The sequence below is a fragment of the Pseudorasbora parva genome, chromosome 16, assembly GCF_024679245.1.
Source record: "Pseudorasbora parva isolate DD20220531a chromosome 16, ASM2467924v1, whole genome shotgun sequence".
Taxonomy (NCBI): domain Eukaryota; kingdom Metazoa; phylum Chordata; class Actinopteri; order Cypriniformes; family Gobionidae; genus Pseudorasbora; species Pseudorasbora parva.
The window spans coordinates 9,064,492-9,083,632 of record NC_090187.1 but is presented as its reverse complement, the minus strand read 5'-3'; the positions used below and the strand labels follow the sequence as shown (position 1 = coordinate 9,083,632).

General features: G+C 38.3%; 1 protein-coding gene across 6 annotated transcripts in view; it reads right to left on the bottom strand.

The window, feature by feature from the left end:
* The window catches only part of cntn5 (contactin 5), a 427,504-nt gene that overhangs the window by 54,505 nt on the left and 353,858 nt on the right, over positions 1-19,141 (bottom strand). For all 6 annotated transcript variants that reach the window (XM_067419349.1, XM_067419350.1, XM_067419348.1 and 3 more), the window contains exon 13: positions 89-216. In XM_067419349.1, the coding sequence (XP_067275450.1) occupies positions 89-216 (128 nt within the window). The remainder of the gene's footprint in view (positions 1-88; positions 217-19,141) is intronic.

Below are 19,141 nucleotides of genomic sequence, written 5' to 3'. Positions count from 1 at the left end.
CTCATTCATCCAGCGGTCTGTTTGCTCTTGTGGTTACCCACGGGCTGAGGTTAGGCTTATGGAGTGGGGGTTGATGAAGGTCTCTTACCTTTTACCAGAAGCACGGTTGTCAACTCCGCTGATCCGAACTGGTTTTCCGCGCGGCACGCGTAGCTTCCCTCATCCGTGCGGCTGGAGTTAATGATGCGGAGGGTGTTGTTCCGAAGCAGCATGATCCTGTTAAAAATGGAGAATTCATTTCCCAGATGACACATTTACCCATGTCTCAAAGGTGAAATAAACAAAAAAGGCTAAAATTAAAGGTGTGGTTACATAAATTAATCAGCATGTACCTATAGTGAACAAATTATATTTATTTCTAAATATCTAATGAAATATACCAAAATTACCAAAGTATTGAGTATCCAATCACTTCCATGGCCAACGGTCTATGAAGTTAAGCACCTAGGCATGCAGACGTTTCTATAAACATTTGTGAAAGAATGGGTTGCTCTCAGGAGCTCAGTGAATTCAAGCATAGTACCATAATATGTTGCCACCTGTGCAATAAGTTTATTCATACATTTTCCTCTCTAGTAAATATTCTATGGTTAATTGTTAGTGGTATTATAAGAGAGTGGATTCATTCAAGCCTTATATCACCAAGTGCAATGCAAAGTGTCGGATACAATGGTGTAAAGCACACCGTCACTGGACTCTAGAGCAGTGGACACATGTTCTCTGAAGTGACAAATCACACTTTTCTGTCTGGCAATCCGATGGACGAGTCTGGTCTTGGCAGTTGCCAGGAGAACGGTACTGGCCTGACTGCATTGTGCAAAGTGTAAAGTTAGGCGGAGGTGGGATTATGGTGTGGGGTTTTTAGGGGTTAGGCTTGACAACGTAGTTCCAGTGACAGGAACTCTTAATGCTTCAGCATACCAAGACACTTTGGACAATTTCATGCTCCCAACTATATGGGAACAGTTCGGGGATGACCCCTTCCTGTTTCAACATGACTGCACACCAGTGCACAAAGCAAGGTCCATAAAGACATGGATGAGTGAGTTTGGTGTGGAAGAGTCCTGACCTAATATTAGAGCCGATAAATTAGAGCCGAGATTGCGAGCCAGACCTTCTCGTCCAACATCAGTGCCTGACCTCATAAATGCGCTTCTAGAAGAATGGTCAAAAATTCCCATAAAGACACTCCTAAACCTTGTGGAAAGCCTTCCCACAAGAGTTGAAGCTGATATACCTGCAAAGGGTGGGCCAACGCCATATTAAACCCTACAGATTAAGAATAGGATGTCATTAAAGTTCATGTGCATGTACATCAGGCCATGTAAATATGGTAACAGTTCAGTACCATGAAATAGAGTGGCCCCCAGAACAATTTTGCAAACAAACCATGGTATTGCCATACATCAGGGGTCGCCAACTGGCGGACTCCGGTCCGGATCCGGACCGCTAGATGCATCCATCCGGACCGCGAAGCCGTTTGACACACTGAAATAACTAAATGCCAAATGCGATTTAAAATAAATAAATAAATAATCACATTTATATCAGGCAGCTCAGTAGAACCGTTTTTCCTATGTTGCCACGGTTGCGTTGACAGGATCTCACAGCGGACGCACACATTACGAGCGAGCTCAGTTTTGAATCGACTACTGACAGAAGAACTTCATGATGAGTGTATCTCTTGTAGCACAGGGTGAAATCAGTATGTACATGGAGGATTTGAGGGAAATATAATATAAATGTAATACATCGTGCAGCTCTTCTGTCAGAAGTCGATTCAAAACTGAGCTTGCGCGTATGTGAGCGTCCGGTGTGAGATCCTGAGACGCGCCCATGAGCTTCAGTCCGGTGTGCGGCTACGTTACTATGCTCACTACATGTTTAGACGCGCAGTGAAGAGACTGAAGAAAACGGCGCGCAAAACAGAGGCTGAATCAGAAATTGGCCCCTCATTCACTATTCCCTACGTTTGTCCACTATTACAGTTCACTTGAAGGAGTGAATGAAAACGAGTGCGTGAAGTCGGACAGCTGTTGTGTGTACATCGGCTGTACACCCGTTATTGCGGTGCAACATGTGAGTACACTCAAACATGTCCACTGTGGTTTTGGACGCCACTACAAATGGCTGTCCCCTCAAATAATGCCCTATTTAGGGTATAGGGGCGATTTCTGATTCAGCCATACACATTTTAAAGACCCCTTTATCCTCAGCAGTCTGAGGTAAGGGCGCAGAAAATAAATGAGCCAATTTCTCACATGCACTGAAGTTCAGACAATGTAGCTATATTCACTTTTTTATTATTATTATTATTATTATTATTTTTTGGAACAAGGAATGTTTATGCTTCCATTCCATCTTTAAGTTCAACTCAGCTCAGCCTTTTGAGAGGTTATTTACGTTTTTCTGGATTTAAAGGAACAGTTGAAATAAAGAGATAAAATATTTTGTGGACTTTTTCATTTTTCCAACACTGGTGGCACCTTATTTTTGCCTGTTTGTGTTTCTGGATGATATTGCAAATGATTTTTTACCAGTGCAATTTGAAGCACAGAGAGAGCAGTGCTGAAGATAGTCTCTACCTAACTAAATGTGGGCTATACATGTGAATGAACATAAAATTATGTTATGAGATTTCTGTTTTGTTTTTTAACCAGGAGGGTCTGTGTTCATTGATCATTACTGTTTATCTCAGTTCAGCAGAAAAAGCACTTCAGTTGCTAGTAATGTTGAAATGAATGTATTTTCAGTGCAGATTTAGAGATGAAGGCATATTTTCGTTCATCATATTTTTGTCAGACATGGCTACTGGTTGAATTAGATATTTTGTACCAATGCAAACAGAATAACCTCAAAATTAAATACATTTTTTGAAGGATTACCTATGTTTGCTTTAAAAAAATGAAAAGACATACTTTATCTATATGAGAACATATTATATTTTGTTCAATAAAGACATTTTAATCTACACTAATTTCTTTAGTCTGGCAAAAAGACATCGATTCATGTTTTTAGGTATATAACTGTCCGGACCTCGGCCGGTGAGAAGGTTTTTTTTCTGGACCCCAAGCTATTTTAGTTGAAGACCCCTGCCATACATCATTGCACCATCACAGTCCTTTATCAAGGCACTAGGCAAAGATTTTTGATTTTAGTATTCTGAAGTTCTGAATGCAATTGTAAATATGTCATGAGTAACACAAACATATAAAATAGTATATACAAATAAAGCCTACAAAATGTTTAAGATTCGGGTTATGTAAAAAAGCTAACACAAATTGCTGAACTTGACATGAAAAAAAAAAAAAAAAATCATACTTACACTCTGAACAAGTCTTGTCCTTCATTGTTATTTTAACATCAAGATTTAAAGATAGTGTTGTCAATAGTCATTTAAAATGTTAATTGGCTGATTTTATCCGAGGATTAGTACGCTGATGGCTATCAAAAGACATTAGCCAATTAACTGTTCAAAGCAATGAAAGTGCAGTTAATTATAACAATTAAAAGATGTAAAAGTATGGATAAAATCCATTTATATCATTTAGCTTAAGCTTGAGTCACAGGTGGGTCTTAAAGAGTTGGTAAGGACAGAATGCCCTGATGATTAACATGCTTGCCCAAGTATATGGCACGTCAAGCGGCCTTAATCGGAATACCGTTAATTTGAGTGGAAGTCAAGATGAGATATACTCCTAATGACATTCCATTCTTTCAGAAACCAAGAGAGAGCAGGAAGGCAAATTAAATTTAACAGAGATAACTAGAGTCTTGCTTTTATCTTATCGCTCACTCTCATTCACTGTTCTGAGAGCAGTTTCAGAGAGCACCTCTGTGCTGCCCTCATATAATGAATTAACTACAGACAAAGAGAGAAGTCATTTCTTGTCTGGGGTCCAGGAAAACACAATGGAGAGATAAAAAAAAGAGGGGACAGTCTCCCTCTAAAGAAACTACTTTGAAAACTTCAGCACATGTGCAACAGGGTCTTGGTTTTATTTCAGTGCTCAAAAAGTTTTCATCTTGCATCTCTATCATCAAACTTTTTCATACTATGGCCCTTTTCATGAGAATCAAAATCAGACCTTTTTAATTAAATGAAAAAGTGAATTAATCGCATTCACATTCCTGATATTGAAAGTGAATTCACAGTTTAGTTGTGATTGTATCTCAGTTCACTTTCAAGTCACATTTCATTTGGAGTGTTCAGGACAGTGGCTCCCCAACTTGTAATAACTCTGTAAAGATTTGCAGATTAAACATATCTTATTTTAGATAATTGCCAAGACATTTTTTTCTTCTTCAACTTATCGGCCTGACCAGAGTTAGGTTTTTACAGCTCAGAAGTGTATTGAGAGTTGCTAGAAGATACTCGCGGCAGATTAGATTTGCTGCTGCTAGGGTGTGTCTAGATTTCTAGGCTAAGAAAACCAACCTATAAAGTCTATTTATCTAAGTCTAAATATTTTTTGGAGGACAGGTTGCAATAAACAATGAACTCCTCAATAAACTCCTAATTACTGCTTACTGAGTAAGGTAGTTAAAGGGTTAGTTCACCCAAAAATGAAATTTATGTCATTAATGACTTTATGTCGTTCCACACCCGTAAGACCTCATCGTAAGACGTTCATCTTCAGACACAGTTTAAGATATTTTATATTTAGTCCGAGAGCGTATCTAAGTGTTTGCGCACTATTGTCCATGTCCAGAAAGGGAATAAAAACATCATCAAAGTAGTCCATATGTGACATCAGATGGTTAATTAGAATCTCTTGAAGCATCGAAAATAATTTATTTGAGGATTGTTTTCAAACGTAGTTTTTTTTCTCTCCAAAATCTTTATTTGAGGTTTGTTTTCAAACCTCAAATAAAGATTCAAATAGTTATGAATTAGCGGATTGATTCATGATTCGGATCGCCAAAGTCACACGATTTCACCCGTTTGACATACAATGCGAATCATGAATCAATCCACTAATTCATAACCGTTTGAATCTTTATTTGAGGTTTGAATACAAACACGGAAGAGAAGACAATGCTGAATAAAGGCCTAGTTTTTGTTATTTTTGGACCAAAATGTATTTTCGATGCTTCAAGAGCTTCTAATTAACTAACTGATGTCACATATGGACTACTATGATGATGTTTTTATTACCTTTCTGGTCATGGACAGTATAGTGTGCCTACACTTGGATACGTTATCAGACTAAATATAAAATATCTTAAACTGTGTTCCGAAGATGAACGGAGGTCTTACGGGTGTGGAACGACATTAGGGGGAGTCATTAATGACACATTTCATTTTTGAGTGAATTAACTAGGGTTGGGAACCGAGAACCGGTTCTTATGCAGAACCGATACAGATTTTTGAAAAATACCGAAACCACGCGAAGCCGCGCTCCCGCTCCCGCTCTCGCTCTCTCTCTCTCTCTCTCTCGCTCTCTCTCTCTCTCTCTCTCTCTCTCTCTCTCTCTCTCTCTCTCTCTCTCTCTCTCTCTCTCTCTCACACACACACACACACACACACACACACACACACACACACACACACACACACACACACACACAGTCCTAGCGCTGCCACCTCCCTTCCCCTCACGTCACTTTTTAAAAATCCCCCACAGCGCGAGTCCCGCAAACGCGCCGCCGAAGAGCTTGTTTGTAATCCGAGGACAATGGCTCCTTAGTTTCGAAATGGTTTGGGTACAAGCTGATCGCGTTGAAAATAAAGGCATTTGTCTAGCGTTATGAGCTCATTTGAAACATTGCCGCGGCTCATTTAAGAAAATGACAGCTCTGAAGAGACGCCGCTTTAGTGCTAACAATAATAAAGAAAGACGATCAACACCTTATGTGTTACCACTGAAATGTAGATGTAATATATTTCCAAATGTAAGCCCATCTTATGCGGAATGACGCTTCATACTGTCGTCTGCTCTGGCTCTAACCTCGAGTGTTTTAGCCTGTTTACTTATTGCAAACCTTGTGAGCGCGCAAACGCTGCGACCTCGCGCCAAATGTTTTTATTGGTTTATTAAGTACAAACAGGAGAGTTATGAAAAATTGATTGCGAGGGATATGTTCACTTCACACAAAAAGATTTTGGAATGAGACTGCTAACTGTAGTAGCGTTTAGTCCACTGTCTATAATAGCCTAATTTAGAGATCACTTTTTTTTTTTAACCGACAACTTTGATCGGTTAACGTTGATACGGTCAACCATGGGTCAAACGGTCATCGGTTAACATCTGTAAAACAGAGAGAGAAAATGTAATAAGACAATTTCAGAGGTGTAAATTTGAACATGTTTATTTTAATTTCACTTAAATTCCATATGGCTCGATTAATCCTGTAATATATGTATAGTACAGGACTTTTTTTTTTTTTGGACATTGCCAACCTGTAAATTCATTTGAGAGCAAGTAATAAACGCAAAAAAAGGATTGTTTAAAGTTGTGTATTGTGCCTTTTTCCTTTACCACTATTTGTTTAATAATTTTAATGGAACCGGAATCGGAACCGGAATCGTTAGGCGGAATCGGAACTGGAACCGGAAAATTTCTCACGATTCCCAACCCTAGAATTAACCCTTTAAGTTTAGGAACTGGGTAGGATTAAGGGATGCAGAATATGGTCATGCAGCATAAGGCATCAATATGTGCTTTATAAGCATGCTAATAAGCAACTAGTTAAGACGAGACACTACAGGTGAAAAAGGATTTGTTTTTAAATTAGAAGACATCATGTAAAACTTTTCCAGTTTATTACTAGCATGAACATAAGAAAAACAAAGTATTGCAAGTTTTGTGTACATTTTTATTTTAATATGCAAATGAGGCCTTATATACTTAAAAATAATTGACTTAATAGATCTTTGCAGGGGGGATACTGGATATCATTTTGTGCTTTAGTAAATTAAAGACTGACAATAGCTTTAAAAATCTAATTGTGCCTTTTTTTGACTATATTTTTGTTAAGTATAAGACTGGAAAAGTTTGTGCTTGCAGGTGCTTAGTGGATATATCTGACTCTGAGTGTGTGAAAAACTCACTTTGAGAAAACATTTAAAAAGCCTTTAAAGTTTTATATTGTATAATTTCATACATATCTATTGAAACTATATATTCAGTTCATTAATTTCAGGAGTGGAAAATATAAATTAATATTGTTAATAGCAATAGCCTTAAACACACATAAAATAGTCACAAAAACTACAAACGAACTGTATGTCCATCTATAACTAATAGAATCTAATTTGCTGATGCGGTTTCATCGTCAAATCTGTTTTTGTTTACTTTCTTTTTACTGGCTTTTTACTCTTGCTAGTGACAGCTGTTGCCGTCTCTTCTGTGCACGTTTATGAGCTGATTTCAGCGTTGTCTGCATTTTCTCTCAGGCGGAGAATAAACAAGGTGGCAGCGGGTATAACATCATGCATGAGAACCAATCATGTAGTTGGAAATTCACACTGAACATTTGGTTGGTTGGTTATTTCTACAAAGGAAATGCCCGTTTTCGGATTAGACAGCACGGTTTGTGAAACTAAGAGCTTTGCAATGATACCAGACGGCACGGGAGCTTGTGTTAGAATGCTAACTTTTCAGGTCTTTTCAGGTCGAAATCTAAAGTCACAAGTTGACAAATTATTAATGAAAGAACTGCCTAAATGTTAAATGTTGGGATATATATATATATATATATATATATATATATATATATATATATATATATATATATATATATATATATATATATATATATATATATATATATATATATATATACATACATACATACATACATACATACATACATACATACATACATACATACATACATACATACATACATACATATATATTATATATATATATATATATATATATATATATATATATATATATATATATATATATATATATATATATATATATATCTGAAAGAAGTATGTATACACCTAGGATGGCTTGAGAGTGAGTAAATGATTTTAATGAACTATCCCTTTAACTGTATTTATTACGCCCTTAGCTTCCTCAGTCCAGTATTGTTTCCTTTATTCTCCTGCGTTTTAGTAAATACTTTGTTATTATATTTCCTGAATTGTGCGATCATTGCCTTGAAGGCGACAAGGCCACCTGAATATAAAGTGTGACCACCTTCCGATAGCCAAGTGATGCAAAGAAGAATCATTTCCCTATCTGTATTCTAGTATTTTTTCCCGCGGTTTGATTGGCAGATGTGTGACAATGAATATTTACAAAGCAATCATTTTATTAAAATTCAATTTCTGCCTAAAACTAACAGTCTAGACAAAAGGGAGTCATCAGTCTAATTTCTTCCCCATTAATTTATCTCATGATGTTTGGCTTTCATATTTACTGCATTAAGCACTCTGATCCAGCAGACGCTGATGAGGATTGGCAGGCAGAAACTCACAAAGGCGTGACAAAGTGTAACCTGTACATGGAAAATTCATAAAGAGACATTTGCTAAGAGACGTTCCTTAAAGTAGGAGAAAGCGAGAACCCATATTTGACAAGGACGCCAGAAAGGACGCAGAGTGGAGACCGGTGGGTATAAGCATGTATGTAAATGAGCCGTCGTGACGAAGGTAGTAAAAATGAAACGTCCCCTTAGAGGCACCTAAAATATATTTTAGGCCACTCAATGCAAAGAACTCACTTTACTCAGGAGAAACATCTTTGAAAAATGCACCAAGTGCGAAACATTCATATGCTGTACAGACACGGCTGGATAAACACAGAGGGAAATATCACGGAACATAATCACAGGCTTGTTTACAATGAACCGATTTTCCATTTCCCTGACTATGGCTTCTTTGCCGAAGGTACTGAAGGATTGACCATAGGGTTTCGAGAGTGGCTGGCCATACTTTCGAACTAATGGGATGAATACTTTTCATTTGGAATACAAAACCCTTGAACATTAGCGGAAATCCATGTTAATTACAAACCTTCATTAACTCCACACAGCTGTCAATGTCAGATAAACACAGGGCAGCTTCGATCCCACCCCTGCTCTTCTCACAATTGAGCTTCTCTTCAGCTCTACAGACGTCTTCCTTGGATACAGCTAATGTCAGAAAATCCTTTCCCCTAAAGTTACCCATGTCCAGTCGAATACATCTGTAAAATTTATTTAGCTCATTTCAACGCTCATCTGACTGAAAATCCATTTGAAGTGGAAAAAGTATGCCTCCTTTATCGCTTAAAGGGGGGGTGAAACACTCAGTTTCAGTCAATCTCATGTCAATCTTGAGTACCTATAGAGTAGTATTGCATCCTTCATATCTCCGAAAAGTCTTTAGTTTTATCATATTTGTAAAAGAAATATGGGCTGTACCGAGTCTTTCCGGAAAAAACCGAGCGCCTGGAGGCGTATCGTGTGGGCGGAGCTAAAGAATGACAAGCGCGCAAAGCGGTGACGTCCTCAAGCGTGGAGAAACCCACCCTATCTCAGCTAATACAGATAATGATCCACAATCAAATCTGAGGCTGAAATAAATTGAACAGGAGAAACGGCAACATCAGGATGTCCGTCTCTGTGGTATGTACTGTATTTAGGGGCCTTTGTGTGCAGTTTATGAGGACATGATTCGGTTTATGGACTATTGTATGTGACTAGACCTTAGAGGTAGCAAGCAAAACGGTTTTGCACGTCAGAGTCAGAATAGTGTAACGTTATACAGAACAATGGAGTGACCGTTAGCGCATTTGAATGACGAAGCACGCGATCGTATCGTTTACTGATGTTTACTCATGCGACGGTAGCCAATAGCAGAGACATTTGAAGTTGATTTACTCACCGGCATCTTCCAAAGCAGGACCGCTCTGTCAAAAACACACTTCTTTGGTATGATTTGGTGAAGTCCTGTGACAGCAGTGACCGTGGAAATCCACTTTGCGACGCCACTGAAGTGATGCCTTGAAGCTTCCCGTCATTTCTGCGTTCAAATCGGTTCAAATGCAGCGCTGCCTTCCCAGAATGCTGTGCTGAAGCGTTGAAGTCGCTCGACGTCACCCATAGGAATAAAGTGGAGCGCGGCGCGACATAAGTGTTCACGGACGACTGGATCTGCACCTGAGAGACTGTTTACAGCGTGCATTTCCTCTCTCTCCCTCTAGTCACGTGTGCGCGCACCCTACCGGGAGAAGAGCGCATACGGCCCATACAAGGACCTTCCGCTCTATTTAACGTCAAGTAGACCCATACTCGAAAAAAACTCGCCGAAACTTGTGAGAAACCGGAAGGAGTATTTTTAACACAGAAATACTCCATCAAACGTCCAATATTAGTTTTTGAAACTTTGTCTATGTTTAGGATGGGAATCCAAGTCTTTAAAGGTGTAAAAAGCTCAGTATGCATGAAACAGCATTTCACCCCCCCTTTAACAATCGAGAGTTCTGTCAGAGTATTCCAAACGAGTAATACTACGATTCTCTCTTTGATCTTCTATGTTAAACTGTAGCTCATCCACCATTTCATTACAAATCTTTTCATAACGTCGGTAGTGCTGATTTTATTATTTTAAATCTTATACTTGTGGAGCTTCCTAAGTGAGAATCACTACTGTTTATTCTTTAAGGGAAAGGATTTTGAAGAGACTGTACACTTCAGCGCATAACCCATTCCACACAGTTTGTGCTGTAGACATGAATGATATTTCAAAGCATGCTGCTTGTTGAGGTATGTTATTACTTTTATAAGCAGCCTGATTTATTTCAATCTGGGAGGATGAAAAAAAGGGAGAACTTGGGCCAGGAAGCAACCACTTAGCCTGGCAACCTCTCAAACATTCATAGTAATGTGCTAAAACAACTCAAATACCTTAGTGACTGCATAGCACCATTCTGGAAAAGATAGCTAAGGTTATTCACACATAGTAATAGTTCTATTTAGAATCGTAACAAACGAATAGAGAACCCTTGGTCCCACTTTATATTAGGTTTACTTAAAGGGATAGTGGAAATGAAAATAAAGCATATTTTAGTCACCCTGCTGTTGTTCCAACGCCCTATGTCCTGCTATCTTTTTCTGACCTCAAAAGCAGAAATTTTAAAAACTAGTATTGCACTACTTCCTATAATGGCAGTGAATAGCGACCAGGCTAAAACATTACAAAACTATACAAAAGTATCACGCAAGGATACATTGAGATGGGGGCCATATACGGAAAGTGTTCTGGAGGCATACTATAAGGTTTTGCGAGAAAGAAACCTTATTATTCAGTCAAAACACTGAGCACACGTTACTCTTTGCGCACGCGCGCACAAACACACACATACACACAAACAAACACCATTTTGAGAAATCCGGCTCAATAGAAACAAACAAAATAATAAAATGATACTAAAAATAAAACCTCCTGAAGTGAATGTTGTGTACTGGTTGTCATGACAACATAGCACGCGGGACTGCTAATGGCTTGTACGCACTCACAGGAACACGCACAGGGTAAAAATAAGAAAAAATAAGGTTTCTTTTTTCGCAAAACCTTATAGTATGCCCCCTGAACACTTTCCACATATGGCTCGCGTCTCAGTGTATCATTGCGTGATACTTTTCATTTTTGTTATGTTTTAGCCTGGTCGCTATTTACTCCTATTATATGGAGGAGCGTGTGCAGGACTTTTAAAAATTCTGCTTCTGAGGTCTTAAAAAGACAGAAGGACATAGGGCATTGGCACAAGAGCAGGGTGAGTAAAAGATGGCTTTATTATCATTTCAGGGTGAACTATTCCTTTAACTGTACCACATTTCAATTTAAATGTTAAACTATGTACTAACATTTAAATGTAAATGCGCTTACAGAGACCGTGTGTATCTGTACAAGCGCTCTGTGAAAAGCCTCATTAATGTGTATTTCCAACGTGTTTGTGAAGCTCTGATCGATCGCAGACATGTTTGATGAGCATGTGAGCACAACGGCCATTAAGAGGTGTTTACGATTCCTTCTCAACAGCGCTCAAAGCGTTACATTTTTTACATTTCAGTACCAAATTGGTATTGCGGTCTGTACCTTTGACAACACTATTGTGTACATAAATGTTTTGCAGCTGTAATTAAGTTCTGTGATTAAATTTATAATTCACTGTTGAGCCTTCCCTTAGACCTTAACTGACCATTACACCCACCCATACCACCAAACCTGTCCCTTAACTTACCTGTATCCTACCCTAATATCAGCAAAGGTGGTTTTCAATACAATATGAACACAATAAGTACATTGTAGGACTTATTTTTTTATGTAAGTATAGTAGGTAAAGACAAATATGAAGTGAGGCTGAACCCTTTTGGTTCTTTGTGTTAGAGTTTAGGGCTCTTTATTGAAGCCCTTTTGTTTTGTTTTATTATCTGTAAAGGTCTGTTCACACCAAGGACCATAACGTCACAGTTACGCATGTCGGAACATGACATTTTCAGTTTTTTGTGAGAACATTTTCACAAAAATGACGACGCTTTTACGCATCTTCTGAATGAGTACTGAATCTCCTGATCAAAACACACGCGAGGAAGATGCAGTAAAACAAGTGATCATATGTAATCATATGCATATGAAAAATACATCAACATTAAACATCATATTTATCAAAACTGCCTAATGTTACTGAATGAAATGTGGACCCAGGATGAGCTACAGGACTGTGTAAGCATTAGGGGTGTTGATGGACTCGATCTCCTCCATCTGTGTTTGATCGTCGCTCTGAATCTGATCTGGAGTCAGTCTTTCACAATAACGTGATTTTCTAAGCTTTTTGTTCAAAATGTTACTTTTCTTATGAAACGTACCCATATTCAAGTGTTGATAAAAAAGGAATGCAAATACAACATTTTTTCTTTTGTTTAAAAGAAGAGGGTCAGCTCGTTCTTTTGATATACACTGAAAAAAATGCTTTTCTTACTTAGTATTTTTGTCTTGTTTTAAGTACAAACATATAAAAATTCTTACATTAAGAAACATTTACTAGACAAGCAAAAGTTTTTGTCTTGTTTTTTGAAAAAATAACTCAAAATTAAGTGAGTTTTTGCTAAAAATATGCAAAATAAACTGCCAGTGGGGTATAACATTTTTGTAAGCAAAATAATCTTAATTCAAACTGAAAAGCTTTTTGCAGTGAATTGCATGCTCAGATTAGCCTAGAAATCTAGACGCACCCTAGCGGCAGCAAATTCAATCTGCCCGCAAGTGTCGTCTAGGAACTGTATTCCTCACAATCTGGACGGGCCAATCACATCGTGTATAGAGTCGGCGGGCGGGGCCATAATGACGACGGCCGAGTTGCGTTTGCATGCTTCTAGTAAACACAGAAACTGGAGAACGGTGGTGGTCTTTCGAATCAGCTTTGACTGCGATTCTGGAAGACTTGTTAAACTTTTCTCTGAGAAAAGAACAAAGAACGGCCCTGAAGTCATTCTTAAAAAGGGAAGATGTGTTCGGAGTTTACCCGACCGGATACTGCGAATGTTTAATCTATCAACAAGCTCTGCTTCACCTTCGTTGCTCTGGTTGGTTGTGTACCGTATCCTATCGCGTGCAGAGGAAGTTTGAAAGACAACCGTTTATCCCGCCCCTCGGATTGAGTTTCTAGAACAAACATCTTGATGTGGGTCTAGCTTGTCAGGCTATGCTCAGATATTCATAAAATAAAATATCCTATTGGCTATTCAATTTTGGTGAAAATGGTCAAAACATTTTTTTTTGAAAGACTGGGAAAGAGTCAATAATTATTCTAATTCTATGAGAATGGGGAAATTCACACCACAACTATAACAGTATTTCCACAAAATAACTTGCAGGATCACATGAATCACTTTCAGGCTTTTTTTTCTCTATATTAAAAAATTTAACTAATATTAAACATGTTCATTACAGCATTACGGTTCTAAATAGCACTTTAATGAAAACTTGTGAACGAAACCTTTAGGGTCCTGTTTTTGTTACAATCCAAATAACCCATAATCTTGTACTAATTAGATTTTTTTTTTCTTTCTTAATGACCCACCCTTCCAACAGCTATTTTTTAATGAGAACATTTCCATTCTGTAGTTTTTTTTTTTTTTAATAAACCATTTTAAGTTAATTTATTTGTAGTGTAACCATCAAGTAAAATACATTTTATTACAGTTTGAATACATATGAGTATCAATTATTTTCAAAACAGTTAAATAAATACATTTTAAATATCATAAATTATTAATTTATAAATAGTAGGTTATTGCTAGTGGACATTGATAAACTAATCATGCCATGCCACAACACTGATTCAGTGTTTATATTTTTCTATAATGTAATTATGGCAAACTGCATGATAAGGTTAGCTTTTTATGAGTTTCAACCTTTTAATTATGTGTTTCCTTAATTTTGTTTACTTCACATCAAAAATAGATGTTTATTATACAAGAGGTATTCAACTCATTTATATATGAACTGCCTTTTTTATGCATTTCTGAATAGATTAATAGATTTAGACAAAAACATTGAAACAGTTGCTCAGTCTCTCTGTAAAATGGCCTTCATAGAAGACATTGCATCGCTAGAAAAAACAGAAAGCAAAAAGAACTATATCTGCCCTTGTCACAAAAAAAGAAAATACAATAAATTGCTCGACTCTGACAAATTTGCAGCACAATATATCAGATCACGCAAGCTCAAAGTCCATTCATCACCTTGTTACCTGAAGAACGGAGCATTCTTGGGCTGTTCACTTCTCCCATCTATCAGTAGTCACTGGGTAAACAAACATCTATCACACGGCAGACAACATCATTTCAAATGTGATGCGCACCACTTTATGAACGATTCCAAACACACGGCGTCTGACAAACCACATAGCTGACCTCAAGAACACTTTGTTCTGACTCTACTGTATCTTTCACTTCGGCATAGCCGCTGGAAGGGCAAACAGAATTGGAATTCTGGTTGAGCCATTACTTGTGAATTATTGATTTGAGAGAATGGAACTTTGGCTTGATAAGCAGCAGGAAGTGAGGAAGGGTGTCAAGGTGAGAGCTGGCTTTGTGCTGCGTATGGACATTTTTAGCGTAGCTCTGCGGTCTGAGCCGAGGCCCGTGCGGTTGCGCGTTATGACTGGTCTGGGGCTGTTGGGCTGGCGAAGCCATTTTGCAGGACAATTTGAAAAGAGCGCAAATCCCAGTGGCTGTTTCTCAGAATAAATTGCCTGCTTTGCAACAGCACCGCTGTCAGCAGAAAAGCCCGTAAATAATTTTGCAACGTCCACTTGCAACCGAGCATGGCCTGTGATAAATATGAGGTGAATTGGGGGCTCGGGGTGTTGAATACCTGTTTGCTGAGGTGTGTTCAGATTTATTAGTATGTATTTAGGGCATAATTTGTATCACTAAGTGAGGTAATACACAGATCATGCATAACATTATGACCACTGACCGGTGAAGTGAATAACACTGATTATCTCTTCATCATGGTACCTGTTAGTGGGTAGAATATATTAGGCAGCTAAGCCCCGTTTCCACCAAAATTACCCGGAACATTTTGTACCAGGAACTTTTTGACAGGAACTTTTCTCCCCCCCAGACCTGCAACTGTCTGCGTTTCCACCGCGATAAAGTTCCGTGAAGATTAGGCAAATTAGTCCGATGATGTAGGACTGCGCGCGACTGCTCCTCCAAGTCAGTGACGGACAGTAATTTTTGTGTGTACCGATTGAAAGATTTAGTGGACTGTTTACATGAGACGTTATCTAAACCGATCTGGTGTTTACATGTGATGACTTTCAATCGCAATCATTTTGTCACATGCAGTTTGTCTGCGCATCAAAAATGTCAACGCTGTTTTCTCCAGCAGCTGGAATGTGTTAACTGTAGCCATAGCAACTCTTAACGGCCACCAGGACTAATACAGTATTATATAATAAGCTATTTATTTGCTGTAAAGTGTAATAATCATCTCAGAAAATAAATAAATAAATTCTTCTGTCAGGCGCAGTTAAAGTAAAAACTGCCTGTGGCAATATACGCTGTGTCATTATTCCAACATTATCTTCATAACTTACGAAATAAAAAGTTTACCCCTCAGAAAAATACGCTTTCCTCTCTTGTCAACATGAGTGCGGCGCACGCTGTCACGTCATGTAAGGACACACACTTAAAAGTAATCGGTCAGGTCGTTTACATGGTGAAAAATATAGACTCAAGCTGTGCTGCTTTTGCTGGTTATGTATAGGTTTACTAAAGAGGTAATTAACAACGACAGAAAAGAGCACTAATATGCAGATTCAGCAGCATATTCAGAAAGCTTGTAAAGCTAGATTTAAAATGACAATGTATATTATTATCAGCTATTACGGACATTGCACGTGAGATGGCTGAGACGAACGCGCGCCATCGGACAGAGAGCAAGACTGATATTTACTGAACGTAGACCGAACCTCGCAAAAGACTTTTAAAAATGCCCGTTGAAATAAAATGCTGAGTGAGCTAAACCAATCAGCATGTTCAGCGCCCATGTCCTGCCCTCGAAAGTTCCTGAACTTTGAAAAAGTAATACCTCGCAAGCAGGGCCTTTTGGAGGGGGAAATATTTACCCGGAACTTCATTTAGACCCTGGTTCCTGCGGTCTAAACACACCAAGTACCACCCTGGGTAAAATTCCTGTGGTGGAAACGGGGCTCAAGTGAAAATTTTGTCCTCCAGGTTGATGTGTTAGAAACAGGAAAAACGTTACATTAACAATTACATTACATGGATGGACAGGTGCATGTGCATCGCTTACTTAGGGAACACATGGCACCAGGATGCACTACAGGAAGAAGGCAAGCCGGCAGAGGCAGTGTGACGCTTTGGGCAATGTTCTGCTGGGAAACCTTGGGTCCTGCCATCCATGTGGATGTTACATTGACACGAACCACCCCCTACCTAAGCATTGTTGCAGACCATGTACACCTTTTCATGGAAGTGGTATTCCCGGTGGCTGTGGCCTCTTTCAGCAGGATAATGCGCCCTGACACGAAACAAAAATAGTTCGGAAATGGTATAAGGAGCACATCAATGAGTTTGAGGTGTTGACTCTGCCTCCAAATTTGCCAGATCTCAATCAAATTGAGCATCTGTGGGATGTGCTGAACAAACAAGTCCGATCCATGGAGGCTACACTTTGGACTTACAGGACATAAATGATCTGGTGCTAACATCTTGGTGCCAGATACCACAGCATATCTTCAGGGGTCTAGTGGAGTCCATGCCTCGATAGGTCAGGGCTGTTTTGGCAGCAAAAGGGGGCCAACACAATATTAGGATGATGGTCATAATGCTATGCCTGATCAGTGTATATTACTGTGTCTTGTCAAATGCTTTGCAACATGTGGAGAGACAGATTTAGGTCGCGATGACCTTGTTTTACTCTAAAATGGATGAATTGCTTAATGAAAGGCAATTAACCTGTAAAGCCTGATATATGAAACCTTTAGACAAACTTCTGTTTTTGTTGATTACCACTTTTGATGCATCAGGCTTATAATGGCTCATATAATGTGATTAAAGAGAGTTCACCATCGAGGAAAAAATATCTACATTTTATTTAGAGGCCCAAACTGAGCAAAATAGGCAATTTGATGCAGTTTTTTTTTTATATTTATATGGCAAAAAAGTAAGATGAAATGTTGATAGCTTGTAATGTTAATCAATAAGGGCTATATACAGTGTAACAGTGCAGCAGACTACTTGCATAAAAATAAATATCAGTTTTCAATGTACATCTCCCAATAAAACATCTTTGTAAGATGATATTTAAATGCTTAGTTTTATGATCAAAGCTCTGTAGTTTTATTTGTGGGGCCAAACCATATAATGCAATGCAATGATGATTGAGAGATGAACTAATAGATATTCCTTAAAACCCTGATATTCATCAATCTCACATTTTAATATGATTTTTCTAATAATAAGCTCAATTCATAAGTGTTCATCTTGAAATGTTACTATATAAAATTCTTATATTTACTTTATAAAATCCAGTAAAGAAAACCAAAAACAAACAAACAAACAAAAAAAAGTGTGCCACGACCTGAAGGTTGACCGTTTTAGAATTATACTAAAAGGCAGTTGCTAAAACAGTATAAACATTTAAATCAGACAAAAAGTTTTCAGCAAAGTTTTGTCCATGTGTATCATTTAGAGGCCGTATAGACGGATGCATTAAATATGATATGCAGGCCTTATAAGGTTAAGATCACTTGTGAATTTACATCTTATTATGAAAGTTAGAGTGATCATGTCAAGGTTACAAATTAGCACAAAATTATGCAATGCAAATGTCAGCAGTGACTTTGAACATACATATCTTTTAGAAAAAGAACCTGGGGAAACTATAATAGAACTATGTTAAAACACTGAAAATCTCTTCAGGGGGACATGGTATATTCAGAACCCCTTACATTTTTCACTGTTTGTTATATTGCAGCCATTTGCTAAAATTCTTATTTTTTCTCATTAATGTACACACAGCACCCCATATTGACAGAAAAACACAGAATTGTTGACATTTTTGCAGATTTATTAAAACAGAAAAACTGAAATATCCTAATGATCCTAAGTATTCAGACACTTTGCTCAGTATTTAGTAGAAGCACCCTTTTGCTCTAATACAGCCATGAGTCTTTTTGGGAAAGATGCAACAAGTTTTTCACACCTGGATTTGGGGATCCTCTGCCATTCCTCCTTGCAGATCCTCTCCAGTTCTGTCAGGTTGGATGGTAAATGTTGGTGGACAGCTATTTTCAGGTATCTCCAGAGATGCTCAATTGGGTTTAAGTCAGGGCTCTGGCTGGGCCATTCAACAACAGTCACAACAGAGTTGTTGTGAAGCCACTTCGTTATCTTAGCTTAGGGTCATTGTCTCGTTGGAAGGTGAACCTTCAGCCCAGTCTAAGGTCTTGAGCACTCAGGAAAAGGTTTTCATCCAGGATATCCCTGTACTTGGTCGCATTCATTCCCTCGATTGTTAACAGTCCCTGCAGCTGAAAAACACCCCCACAGCATGATGCTGCCACCAGCATGCTTCACTATTTTCTCCACACATACCGCTTAGAATTAAGGCCCAAAAGTTCTCATCAGACCAGATAATCTTATTTCTCACCATCTT